The 13,445-nt window shown below is 38.7% G+C and overlaps 2 protein-coding genes across 2 annotated transcripts; both read right to left on the bottom strand.

Moving 5' to 3' along the window:
* Nucleotides 1-3,012: 3,012 nt before the first annotated feature.
* On the bottom strand, nucleotides 3,013-4,020 carry LOC133261021 (olfactory receptor 51G2-like). Its single transcript, XM_061439619.1, has one exon. The coding sequence runs from the start codon at nucleotides 3,970-3,972 to the stop codon at nucleotides 3,013-3,015; it is 960 nt and encodes a 319-aa protein (XP_061295603.1). The 5' UTR covers nucleotides 3,973-4,020.
* An 8,352-nt stretch (nucleotides 4,021-12,372) lies between these two features.
* Nucleotides 12,373-13,445, bottom strand: LOC133261020 (olfactory receptor 51G1-like). Its single transcript, XM_061439618.1, has one exon. It carries the CDS (start codon nucleotides 13,318-13,320, stop codon nucleotides 12,373-12,375), a length of 948 nt encoding a protein of 315 aa, XP_061295602.1. The 5' UTR covers nucleotides 13,321-13,445.

Raw genomic sequence — 13,445 nt, 5'->3', positions numbered from 1 at the left:
GTTTGAAAGGAATCTAAATATCTGTACCATATACACCTACTGTTTTTGTTATTTAGATGTAGGTATAGAATTAATAATTTGCATACTCCAGTAAATCAGTTGCATGCATGCTCTCATGGCCAACTCTTTGCAGCCCCATGGACTGCAGTCCACCAGGTTTCTAAATCCATGGGATTTTTCAGGCAAGAATGCTGTAGTGGATTTCCATTTCCTACTCCATGAGATCTTCCCAACCTAGGGATTTAACTCATGTCTCTTGCATCTCTTGGATTGGCAGGCAGATTCTTTACCACTGTGCCATCTGGGAAGCCCGAGTACATCAATTCAGTTCAGTTCAGTTCATTTCAGTTCAGTCGCTCAGTTGTCTCCGACCTGTTGCAACCCCATGGACTGCAGCACACCAGGCTTCCAATCCATTGCCAACTCCCAGAGCTTGCTCAAACTTATGTCCATCGAGTTGGGGATACATCTAACAATCTATCCTGTCATTCCCTTCTCCTACTGCCTTCAATCTTTCCTAGCATCAGGGTCTTTTCCAATGAGTCAGTTCTTCACATCAAGTGGCCAAAATATTGGAGCTTCAGCTTCAGCATCAGTCTTTCCAATGAATATTCAGGACTGATTTCCTTTAGGATTGACTGATTTGATCCCTTTGCAGTCCAAGGGACTCTCAAGAGTCTTCTCCAACACCACAGTTCAAAAACATCAATTCTTTGGTGCTCAGCTTTCTTTATGGTCCAACTCTCACATCCATACATGACTACTGGAAGAACCATAGCTTAGGCTATATGGACCTTTGTTGGCAAAGTAATGCTTCTGCTTTGTAATATGCTGTCTAGGTTAGTCATAGCTTTTCTTCCAAGGAGAAGTGTCTTTTAATTTCGTGGCTGTAGTCATCTGCAGTGATTTTGGAGCCCAAGAATGTAAAGTCCGTCACTGTTTTCATTGTTTCCTCATCTATTTTTGCCACGAATTGATGGGACCAGATGCCATGATCTTCATTTTTTGAATGTTGAGTTTTAACCCAGCTTTTCACTCTCCTTTTTCACTTTTATCAAAAGGCTTTTTAGTTCCTCTTCACTTTCTGCCATAAGGATGGTATCATCTGCATATCTGAGGTTATTGATATTTCTCCCAGCAGTCTTGATTGCAGCTTGTGCTTCAACCAGCCTGGCATTTCACATGATATACTCTGCATATAAGTTAAATAAACAAGGTGACAATATAGAGCTTTGAAGTACTCCTTTCCCAATTTGGAGCCAGTCTATTGTTTCATATCTGGTTCTAATTGTTTCTTCTTGACCTGCATACAGGTTTCTCAGGAGGCAGGTAAGGTGGTCTAGTATTTTCATCTCCTTAAGAATTTTCCACAGTTTGCTGTGATCCACACTGTCAAAGGCTTTAGTGTAGTTAATGAAGCAAAAGTAGATATTTTTCTGGAATTCTCTTGTTTTCTTCTTGTTCTGTGACTTAATGGATGTTGACAATTTGATCTCTGGTCCCTCTGCCCTTTCTAAATCCAGCTTGAACATCTGGGAGTTCTTGGTTCACGTACTGTTGAAGCCTCGGTTGGAGAATTTTGAGCATTACTTTGCTAGCATGTGAGATGAGTGCAACGGTGCAGTAGTTTGAACATTCTTTGTCATTTCCATTCTTTGGGATTGGAATAAAAACTGACCTTTTCCAGTCCTGTGGCCACTGCTGAGTTTTCCAAATTTTTGGCATATTGAGTGCAGTGAGTGTATTGTGTACATCAATTACAGAATGACTATTATCACAGTATATCATAAAAAGTGGCAAAGTAATACCACTTCTCAGGTGAATCTCACTTCTCTGCTTCCCATTTTCAGTTCAAATAGTGACTAATAAGCTGAAATTTCATGGTTCATGACACGAAAATACCTTTATTATTAGATGATTTGCAGTTATAATTAACAACAATTTGAACCATGAATGTTCTCCTGGTCTCTCTCATTCCCTAATTTATTGATCATAAAAAACTAGTTTCTGAGAATATTTTTTTCATGATTAAGAGGATATTTACCTATTAGATTATTAATGAGGTCCTGAAAGCACCAAAAAACACTTCAGGAGAAAGTACCATAGCAACATTTATCATATAATCATTAGTATGAATACTTTTGCTTTTAAAATGTTTGATCAAAGCCTATTAAAATTATATATTATGAGCCTTCTGAAGGAACAATCTTCTTGCTTTCATTCTCATTATTCAAAAAATGGGATTATAACTCTGGCCAAACATATTTGCTGTTTAAAAGCAGAATATTGAGACCATCTTTGAAATTAATATTGAAAAATAGAGGGAAACAGCAAAATCCTGAAATGCCCTAAAAGGAAAACTAAGAAGTACTCCTATGCTTGATTTTCACGTATCTAGAATTACATTTATTGCCTTATGAATACTTCATTCTTGCCAGTCTTCCTCAAAAATATAACCCAGGCATTCATTTATCCTTTAATTCAATAAATACAGCCAAACACCTAATAAATAGCAAGTGCTGTGTTAAAGAAAGGGGATGTAATTGTCAACAATAGATAAAGAATTCATTTCCTCATGAAGATTATATTTAATGAAGATTTTCCAAAATACTTCTATTATCACTGAATTCCAAACATACTGATAACCCTATTTGCCCCAAATTCTCCTAAACTCCCAGGAAAAGCTTTTTTATGTCCTTTTTTTTTTTTTTAAATACATTTGTAAAGTTTGCAAGTAATTCTTTAGAGTTCCTTTTCCATTTAGAATGGCAATTCTCCCCTTGAGCCTTAAATTTTATGAACTTTTCTTCTAAAGCAGAGGCTGAACTTTGTTTAATGAAAAATAAGTCACTGATGTGGTTATTTCTTCCCATGACTGAGAACTTTCTGTGGAAGACGTTGTGTGTCTCATCCCTGTCTTCTTCTTTTCATTATGGGACTTACTTTATGTTCAGTGGCTCATTAGAAAACTATGATGGAGTCTTGCATGCTTTTTCTCTCTCTACCAAAGACTTAACGATCCTGAGCATCTCTGATGCCGGTCCTGTCTGAGCGGAAAAGGTGCAGCATCTTCAGTCGGATCTGCCTGGTCTTAATGGTATAAACCACTGGGTTGAGCAATGGAGGTGTGAGAAAGTGCAGATAAGAGAGCAGCACATGGCTGGAAGGGGAAGCTCGTCTGCCAAATCTGTGGATCATGGACAGGCCAATCATAGGTGTGTAGAAGAGCAGCACAGCACAGATGTGGGAGACACAAGTGTTGAGGGCTTTGAGGCGCTCGGCCTTGGATGCAATGGACAGCACTGTCTGGAGGATGAGCCCATAGGACAGGACAATGAGCACAGAGTCTACCCCCAGTGTGGACAGCACCACAAAGAGACCATAGACGCTGTTGATGTGGGTGTCAGCACAGGCCAGCTTCATGACGTCCGGGTGCAGGCAGTAGGAGTGGGACAGCAGGCGAGTCCTGCAGTAAGGCAGCTGCTTCAGCATGATGGGGGCTGGGATGTGGAGACCGATGCTGCGTACCACAATGACCAGGCCCAGCCTGGCAATCCTGGGACTCGTGAGGATGGTACCGTAGTGCAGGGGCTTGCTGATGGCTACAAAACGGTCAAAAGCCATGGCCAGCAGCACAGAGGACTCCATGATTGAGAAGGTGTGGATGAAGAAGAGCTGGGCCAGACACACATCCAGGGCCACCTCCCTGACTCCCAGCATGTAGATGGAGAGCATGGTGGGCAGGGTGGAGGCAGACAGCCCCAGGTCGGTCATAGCCAACATGGACAGGAAGTAGTACATGGGCTGGTGTAGGGAGGGCTCTGACCTCACCACCCACAGGATCAGGCTGTTTCCTGCCAGAGCAGCCACATACATGGCACACAGAGGAATGGAGAGCCACGTGTGCCCAGCCTCAAGGCCTGGCAGGCCTGTGAGGAAGAAGGAGGTGCCAGTGTGGTTGGAGTCTGCCATGGTGACCTGAGGGGTGGAACTCCAAAAGTACAATCACATGCCCTAGAATTAAAAGATTACTGGGTCAGAACCTGTTCTGTAAATTAATATATTGAAAAGACACTCCAAAATAATCCTCTGATAATTACAGCCTTTTAATTTTTCCAAGTATTCCCCCTAGTTCATAGATCAGAAACACTTAAAAAAAAAAAAGTGAGTTTGAATTATTAGAAGAAATCATGCATATGTAGTAAGATTGGCTCTGGAGCCACACAACAAAATTTAACCCTAAATCAGAGTTTGAATCATGATTCTTGAAAGGGAGTGAGACCATATTGATTCTAACTCTACATTATACATACTGGGAAATTAAATCCAGGTTCCAATGTAGTCAGTGTGTCTGATCTAAAAGCACAGTTCAGTTTTCCTCACTCCCTGTCAGGATCTCCTTCACATACTTTTCAGTAAGTACTTCTTTAATAAGGTGAACATGAGAATTTTGCAGAGAGATACCTTCATACATACTAAAACATGGTTCCCTTTAACACATTAACACACCCATGTGAGCACACAAATGAAGCCTTTCTACATGCAATCTAAACTGCCAAGTTATGGACATTTATCCAAATATTATTCATTGTCTAATGTCTATGATTCAATGTCTTATATGAACAAGCATAACATATAAATAGAATGATTCCTAACTCATTGCATATTGAACAGACACTTTAAAGATCATCAGTAACTATTCAGCATTATATTTATGAAATTATAGAAACTAGAAAAAGACATTTGTTTGCCAAGGAATCAGGATTTAGCTCCACTTAAAAAGTAATTTCTGGAGGAGGATAAAAATCTGAGAGTAGGTCTTTTGTTTTCTCATTGTTCTCTGCCTTGAATTTTGGCCACTGTGTCACTCCATGCCATCTCAACCACCTTCCGATACTTTGCCCATTATGAGTTCTGTTTTTGAGAATACAGTGAAAGAGAACTCAATTTGAAAGTTTTTTCACTTTCCTTCCTAATCATAAACAAAGGGAGATTACTGTAGTTTTCCAGAAATACAAAACATTAAAGAATCACAATGAAAAGGGTAATTTAATTTTGAGGAATCTTACTAAATCTTATACTCAGAGACTTTTTTTCAGATGGTATTGATATTTTTTCTTTATCACATTTCATTTTATATGCCAGGGGAAGTGCAATCCAGTATTACTCTCTCTTTGAAAAGGAGGTCTGCATATTTGTGAATTCTTTCACTTTTTCTTCTGCAGGTAAAAATGTATAGTTCATTACCTTTTTATTTCACTTAAGTACTTTATAGAACATTTTCATATATACCATTTTAAAGCAATTCAAACTTCAGAATGTAGCAAATCAGTTTTTCCAGACAAAGCAACTTAACCATGAAGAATTCAAATACTTAACTTTCCTAAGTTTACATAGATAATAAAAGGAGGGAGGCTTTCCTCATGGCTCAGGGGTAAAGAGTCCATCTGCCAATGCAGGGGACATGGGTTTGATTCCTGGTCCAGGAAGTTCCCACATGCTATGGAGCAACTAAGCCTGTGCACCACAACTACTGAGCCTGTACTCTAGAGACCAGGAGTCACAATTACTGAGCCCACATACTGCAGCTGCTGAAGCCAGCCTGCTCTAGAGCCCATGCTCTACAACAAGAGAAGTTGCTGTGGTGAGAAGCCTGCACACTGCAACTGGAGAGTAGCCCCAGTTTGCTGCAACTAGAGAAAGCCCATGCAGCAACAAAGGCCCAACACAGCCATAAAGGAATAAATAGAATTATTTTAAAAATAAATAAGTGAAAGGAGGATCCAGGACTGGAAGTGAGTCTCTCTGACTCAGTGGTTTTTACTCTGAATATTGTTGTTCGGAAGACAAATGCCCGTCAAACAGACTTGAGGTACTCACAAACCTTATCTTTAAATCAAAGTAAACTAAAAACTCTCATGAATTCCTGTTTTTTTTTTAAATTCCTTCATAATGGCCGCTTCAGGTTTGTCTATTGTAATCTACTTTCTTACCATCCGATTAGATGCCTGCATTTTCAGTCAGTAATTAAACTGTCTGAGGCAATGTTCAAGATCCAGGAAATAGAATGATGAAAAAAATAATAAGATCTCAATAAAAAGAGATGCGTGAGTCAATATTATTTCAAATATGTGAAGAAAATAAAACAATGTGGAAAGAGAAGGGGGTGTTATTTTAGACTGCCAGTTTAGGTCGAAGTTCTCTGAGGAGTGGGCAATTGAAGAAAGCAGAAGGATGAAAAGGAACAAGAAAGTTGGAGATTTTTGTGTATGTGATTAAGTCGTTGGGTTTTTTTGTTGTTGTTGTTCAGTCGCTCAGTCACGTCCTACTCTTTGTGGCCCTGTGGATTGCAGCATGCCAGTCTTTCCTGTCCTATACAGATGTATCAAGGAAGAGAGGTAGATATCTACGATAGATATAATTGCAATAAGAAATAAGAGAGTTATGTGAACCTTCTAGAGCCAATACCATCACTTAAGAAAACTGTATTCCATTTGCTGGGGCTTCAGGGATCAGGGTGGTATTCACTTCTGTGCTGAATATATAGCAAGTGGCTCTGAAAGTGTGGACCCTGGGCTAGTGGTATCAGCAGCATGAGAAATTGTAATAAGTACAAACTATTAGGTCCCACCCTCGCCTACTGAATGATGGTTTCTCAGGAAGAAGCCCAGAATTAAGGTGCTTTAACCAATTCTCCAGGTAATTCTGATGCAAACCGAAGTCTGAGGGTCACTGTGGTACATTCTTGGGAATAGTATTGCTTAGTAAACAGATGAGTGCAGTGCTCTTGAAGTCTCATTAAAACAAAAAAGTGGGGGAGAATCAAAAGTCATGAGTTAAGAGAAAAGGAACACTCTTAGACAAAGAAAGAAACCTTGCATCTTAGTGCCAAATTCTGAGATGGGATCAACAAAGACAGTCACAAACAGAGTGTTTTAGTAGGATGTACCAAATGAGTTTGGATCTTCCCTGGTGACTCAGACCGTAAAGCATCTGCCTACAATGACTACCATGTGGGAGACCGGGGTTCAATCCCTGGGTTGGGAAGATATCCTGGAGAAGGAAATGGGAACCCACTCTAGTATTCTTGCCTGGAAAATCCCATGGATGGTGGAACCTGGTAGGCTACAGTCCATGGGGTCGCAAAGAGTCAGACGCCTCTGAGCAACTTCACTTTCATTTTCTTTCTACCAAATGAGTTTACCATAGATCATTAAAGATTAAAGAAACCTGTAGAGATTATAGTAAATAAGAATACTATTTGAAAAAAAAATTTTTTTTCAGGACTTCCCTGATGGCTCACTGGGTAAAGAATCTGTTTGAAAAGTATCGCATTGTTATTAAAGTAATCTGTCCACTAAATTCTGCTGCTGTAGAAAGTTGGACATGCTTTTTTATCCTTTTTACATACAGATTTATGAAATTTCTAGACAATTACTGAATTCCATCTTATCTTCACCCTGGGGTTTCTTCAAAGTTAGAGAAGAATCTTTAACATTTCTTTAACAGATTGAAAGACCCTTTGCTTCACTCACAGGTTTTACATGTATAGGTAAAAGTACAATGAATGCCTCTAAAATAAGCAGATTCAGGGTTCCTGGCATTATTTCACTTACTTAGTCTTTGAGAAAATGGAGTTCTGAAAGAAGACACTGAGATGCTCATATATGTAGTGTGTATTATTATTTTTTTATGTTTTGTACTAAACTGACTGCCTAGGAGAGGGAAAGTTTTGTTTTTGTGTGTGTGTATTCACGTGTATGTGATGATTTTTCTTATTTTAATATTTAAAAAAAAATATTTTCTGAGTGAAGGGATTTCATTGTAAGAAGCAGAATAAAAGTCTGGGTACCTGCCTCTGGTTCAGGCTCCAGCAATAAAATACTAAATAAATAAACAAACAAAGCAACTTGGACAAAACTTGAACTTAAACAAGAGCTGTTTCCACAAGAGTTAAGGATGCACTGTGAGCTTCTTCCTCATAGGAATGCCTCCTTTTGTTTTGTCCACAGATTTCCAACTAGGAGAAAACCTGTGGCATCAAGGTACAAAGTGGGAAGCCACACTGAATTTTCTAACACCAATATTTATTTTCTTCTGCAGGCACATTAAAGTGAAAGTCTTGCTCAGTCATGTCTGACTCTTTGCGACCCCATGGACTATACAGTTCATGGAATTCTCCAGGCCAGAATACTGGAGTGGATAGCCTCTCCCTTCTCCAGGGGATTTTTCCCATCCCAGGGACTGGGTCTCCTGTATCACAGGTAGATTCTTTACCAGCTGAGCCACAGGGAATGACCATAGAATCCTTAGGCACATTAGGATTCAGATCAACAGCATTGAGAGAGAATATTCTGCCATGATAGTAATAATCAAAGAATAGGCTTCATGTTCATAAAGGATTCTCCGCTCACACTGCATACACACACTCACATATACTATGCTAATTTCGCTTTGTCAATCTGATAGTTTTACTTGAAGATAAACTAAGACAGTGGATAGAAGAGTTCCTAGTATTCTATAAAGTATTTAGAAAGTAAATAATAACTGTCAATATTTGTCCATCCTTTAATTTAGAAAATTTACTTACCATACTCAAACTCCAAGGCACTTTTTCAATGCTGATTCTTTAGAGATTTAGACAAAATTGCAATTAATCTTGATCACCTTAGGCCTATCAATTCACATCTTTTTGTTCACTTCCATCTTGTAAGGAGAAACAGACCATCTTTTCAAACTGTCTTCACAAACCAGCAATCCCTATACCAATCTGTTCCTTAAACTTTTCCTCACTTTAGCTTATCTACCTTAAGAAGCATAGAATCCATCTGCCTAGAAATTCAGGTATACACATATCAACCTGTATTTAAGACAGTGGAGGCTTTTGAAAATAAGTTGCCAGCTCCTACTTGCTATTTAATTAGTTCTATCTGTTATGACAACACTTTTTTTTCCTATTATAGATTGTTTATTATTTCTTTTTTTTTTTTAAGTTTTATTTTATTTTTAAACTTTTGAGAAATTCTTTAGAAAACATACCCAATAGCTCCTAGATAGTATCTGAAGATGAAGAGCCCCTTTTCTTCCTCTAAATCTTCAGTATAATATCCTTTTTCAGGGTCTTAATTCAAAACATATTAACAAGTCCTTAAACTAGCACTAATAAGGAAACTTGGCAAATTGGTTTTACTCCTTCTTTCCCCTCCAAACACCACAGATTGTTTACTTACCCAGAAGGAGATAAGATCTGAGAACCTTTCCCACCCCTCTCCTGGGTACATTCCTGAATTTTCTCCCTTGCTAAACACTCTGGGCTTTGGGGAAGCACTACCTTTAACCATGTCACTGCCAAACAAGTTTTGCAATGGGCCAAAGACTCTGTTGTGACTGAAAGTTCTTTGGACCTGCCAAGGCTGAATTTTTCAGTTACCGAGTCCCTATATATTACAATTAAAAAGCAATTGGCCTTTTTGAGAGTATAAGCTTCAACATCAGAAAGGCCTGAGTTGAAAAAAGTCTTTACTGGTAATTGTCTAATGTGCAGGCTCTTTTGGGGCTCATTTCTCATGTCCCTAAAATATAACATTACTACCATTGGGAAGTAACGGATATATGATTAACATCAATGGCCCTAGCGTTAAACTGTCTAGGATTGAATCTCAACTCTGTCCCTTAATAGCTCAGAATACTTGGGTATGTTGTTTAATCTCTCATTGACTTAGTTTCCTTATCCATGAAATTGGAATAGTGAAAAGAGCTAATTCACCATAGTTTTGAGGATTAAACCAGGTACTCCATTAAAAAATTTAAAACATTGCTTGTTGTTATTCAAATATTCAAATAATTATCTATTTTAATATGATTATTATTTTATAATATTACAATGAGTTTTTAATATAATAACATACAAATCACTAGTAAGTTATTTTAAAAGCATGTATTCAACATTAAATAAATTATATGATAATGATGGTCATACAAATGCAGCAAAGAAACTTTGTATTGTTGCCACAGAAATTTTAAAGTTCAATAAAATGAAAGACTTTCCAACTTTGAGGAAATGTCTCTATAGTTAAATAGAAATTAGAAATTTAGCCACAGCATTGAAAACCAAGACAACTAATGCTACTATGAAATAATGTTTTGTAAAGTTCTTTGTTTCACTGTATAGGCAAAATAAAATGAAAGCTTAATTTTTGTAGACACACTTACTTGTCAAATCCCTGAGTATGAATGCAGAAAAATAGAGGCTTGAAAAATTTTCCACTTAAATTTCCACCTTCATGTTATATGTTATAAAGAAATAATAGGTATTAAACATATTCCAACTAATAAATAAATAACTCTAACTCTGGGCAAGATATGTAAAATATACCAAACCTTGAAAAACAAGCAGGAAGATCTTTGATTTCTTGTGATAAAGGAAACAAGATGTGAAATTCATATCCATCTGGGCTTTCTGCCTGACTGTATTTTACAAGCTCAGACAGGGAAATTGAATGCAAATTTAGAGCAGTTCTCTTCCTAATGGAGGAAAGTATTAGCCTGTGTGTGACAGACTTACTTGACCTAATGTTACCTAGTGTTACCAAACCCAAGCTCCCTCTACTTACCACATATGAAAGTGAAGGTTGCTTAATCTTGTCCAACTCTTTGGGACCCCATGAACTATACAGTTAGTCCATGGAATCCTCTGGGCCAGATTACTAGAGTGGATACCCTTTCCCTTCTTCAGGGGATCTTCCCAACCCAGGGATGAACCAAGATCTCCTGCATTGCAGGTGTATTCTTTACCAGCTGAGCCACAAGGGAAGCCCAAGAATACTGAAGTGGGTAGCCTATCCCTTTTCCAGGGGTTCTTCCCAACCCACGGATTGAACCAGGGTCTCCTGAATTGCAGGAGGATTCTTTACCAACTAAGCTATCAGGGAAGCTCACCACATAAAGAATCAATAAATCCAAGAGACTAGGTGTTGAGGCAAGGAATACAACCTTATATAGGAAGCTGGCTGCTGTAAAACATGGCAGACTACTGTCTAAAAATAACATCTTATTGGGGTCTGGATGCCAGATTCTTTCATATAACACAGATGTGGGAGGGGGAAGGTGAGGAAGTAAAAGGAGAAGGTCATTAATCTTACAAATATCTGCTGGAATTGTTAATGTCTTCCTTCCTGTAGATATCTACATGTGGACAGGGTCCTGAACAAAGGCATTTTGGTTTAACATTCAGATAGAGGGGCAGGGTTCCCTATGGCAGACCATTATGTATAGACAATATCATTTTAGTGAACAAAAGCAATGGTAAGCAAATATTAAAATGAAAGAAACAGATGCAATATAGAGTCAGAATTTGCTCTTCCCTATATCACTAGTACAGATTATGTTTGTAGTAATATAATATAATCAGTTTGTAACTGATAGAGCAGTTCTATCAAAGAAGTTAACTCAAGATTTACTTTTGAAAGAAAGAAACCATGACACCAGAGCAAATCAGTTTTTCTAGCTTTGACTTGTCTATGAAAGCCTAGTCAATTCTCATAAAAATGGCCTTGCAGGATGACAACTCTGCTTACCTTTTAAATCCTCCTTAAAATTCAGAGAAAATTCAGTTGTACATGGTATTCATCATTCAAAGACTATAACACGATAGTTTGTGAAGTCTCAGAATATCCCATGTCTTTATTAGAAAGTGAAGAGCAGTGCTTTAATTACATTCAGAGGGCTGAAGAATACTGGAGTCTGTATATGCTTTTTATACCTCATGAAGCTTAAAGAAACACTTATCTGCATAATATTCACATTGTAATACATTTAATTTTATTATAATAATGTATTTATTTATTCAAAATGCACTTTAATTTTTTGAAATATTCTACTTGGTTTACATTAACCAGTGTAACCCACATCTTGAGTTAGTATGCAAATCATAAGAAAAATATATTTTGATTTCACATATTTGTCAAATTCTCAGACAGTACAACAAAGCGAGGCTCTCTTGAGCTTAATTTTGTATGGTTCTAGGTTTTTAGTTGGAAGGCATCATTAGATGTCATTTGGAATCTTACTCTTCTAATTTGCTTGCTTTTACATGAAAACGATATTCTCAGGAGGCTGTCGGTTTCCTCTGCAATAATCTGAGTAGTCTGCAGACTGATAATGACTTTGTCAAATAAGAAACACATCTGTTGGTTAGTTTGTTTTTCATTAAGCAGGCACTGTTAAGCAGGCTGGAAAAGCACCATAAAGTATTTTGGTCAGTGTTTCTGACTAATTAATTGATAGATTGTATGAAAAGAATTCTCTGCCTCCTCTCTGAGAAATCTTCAGTCAGCAAGCTGGTAATCATAACCAGGATTTCAACCCTGAGGCTCAGAGTTTACTGGGTTGGAGCATCTTCAGAATGCGTGCTCGAATCTCTTTGGTTTTGACAGTGTAGACAATTGGGTTGAGCATTGGAGGTACAAGAAAGTGCAAATAGGAGAGAAGCATGTATATCTGAACTGGCAGCTTCTTTTTCCCAAAGCGATGGATCACAGACAGGCTGATCAGTGGGGTGTAAAATAATAGTACAGCACAAATATGGGAAATGCAAGTATTGAGGGCTTTCAGTCGTCCAGCATTGGAAGCAATGCTCAATACTGTCTTCAAAATCATCACATAGGAGAGGAGAATGAGGACCGCATCCAGCCCCAATGTGGAGAGCATCACAAAGAGCCCAAGGCCACTGTTCACAACTGTGCTGGAACTGGCCAGCCTCAGAACATCAGGGTGAACACAGTAGGAATGTGACAGTGCATTCACAGGTGGGAATTGCAGTCTTCCAAGGAGTACAGGCAGGGGCAGGTGGAGGGCAGCACTACGGGTCACACTGGCCAGCCCAGTGGCCCCGATGCACTTGGCTGTCAGGATGGTGCCATAGCGTAAGGGCTCTCGGATAGCCACACAGCGGTCAAAAGCCATGGCCAACAGCACAGCTGACTCAATTACTGAGCATGTGTGGATGAAGAAGAGTTGCACAAAGCAGGTTGCAGCTCCCACCTTCCTCTGGCCCAGGAGAAAAACAGCTGCCATGGAAGGCAGTGTGGAAACTGCGAGGCCCAGGTCAGCCACTGAGAGCATGGAGAGGAAGAGGTACATGGGAGTGTGGAGGCTGGGAACAGACTTGACAATGTACAGTATGGTGGTGTTGCCCAGCAGAGAGAGAACATAGATGAAGCAGACAGGAACAGCTGTCCAGCAATGAGCCATCTCCAGTCCTGGGAAATCCATCAGTATGAAGAAGAAATTGCTGGCACTATTGTTGATAGGAACTGCCATATCTCTGAGAGATTTTTGCCCTTTAAAAGTTATGGAGACAGCAAAAAGTTACTATTTTATAGCATTCTCTATCATCTCATCCCATATGGCACCCCTAGCCCATGCCTTCATATAAATATTGCTCT

This window comes from Bos javanicus, chromosome 15 (genome assembly GCF_032452875.1).
Source record: "Bos javanicus breed banteng chromosome 15, ARS-OSU_banteng_1.0, whole genome shotgun sequence".
In the NCBI taxonomy this organism is placed as follows: domain Eukaryota; kingdom Metazoa; phylum Chordata; class Mammalia; order Artiodactyla; family Bovidae; genus Bos; species Bos javanicus.
Note: the sequence above shows the minus strand (reverse complement) of the source record. Positions and strands in the feature narration are given on the sequence as shown.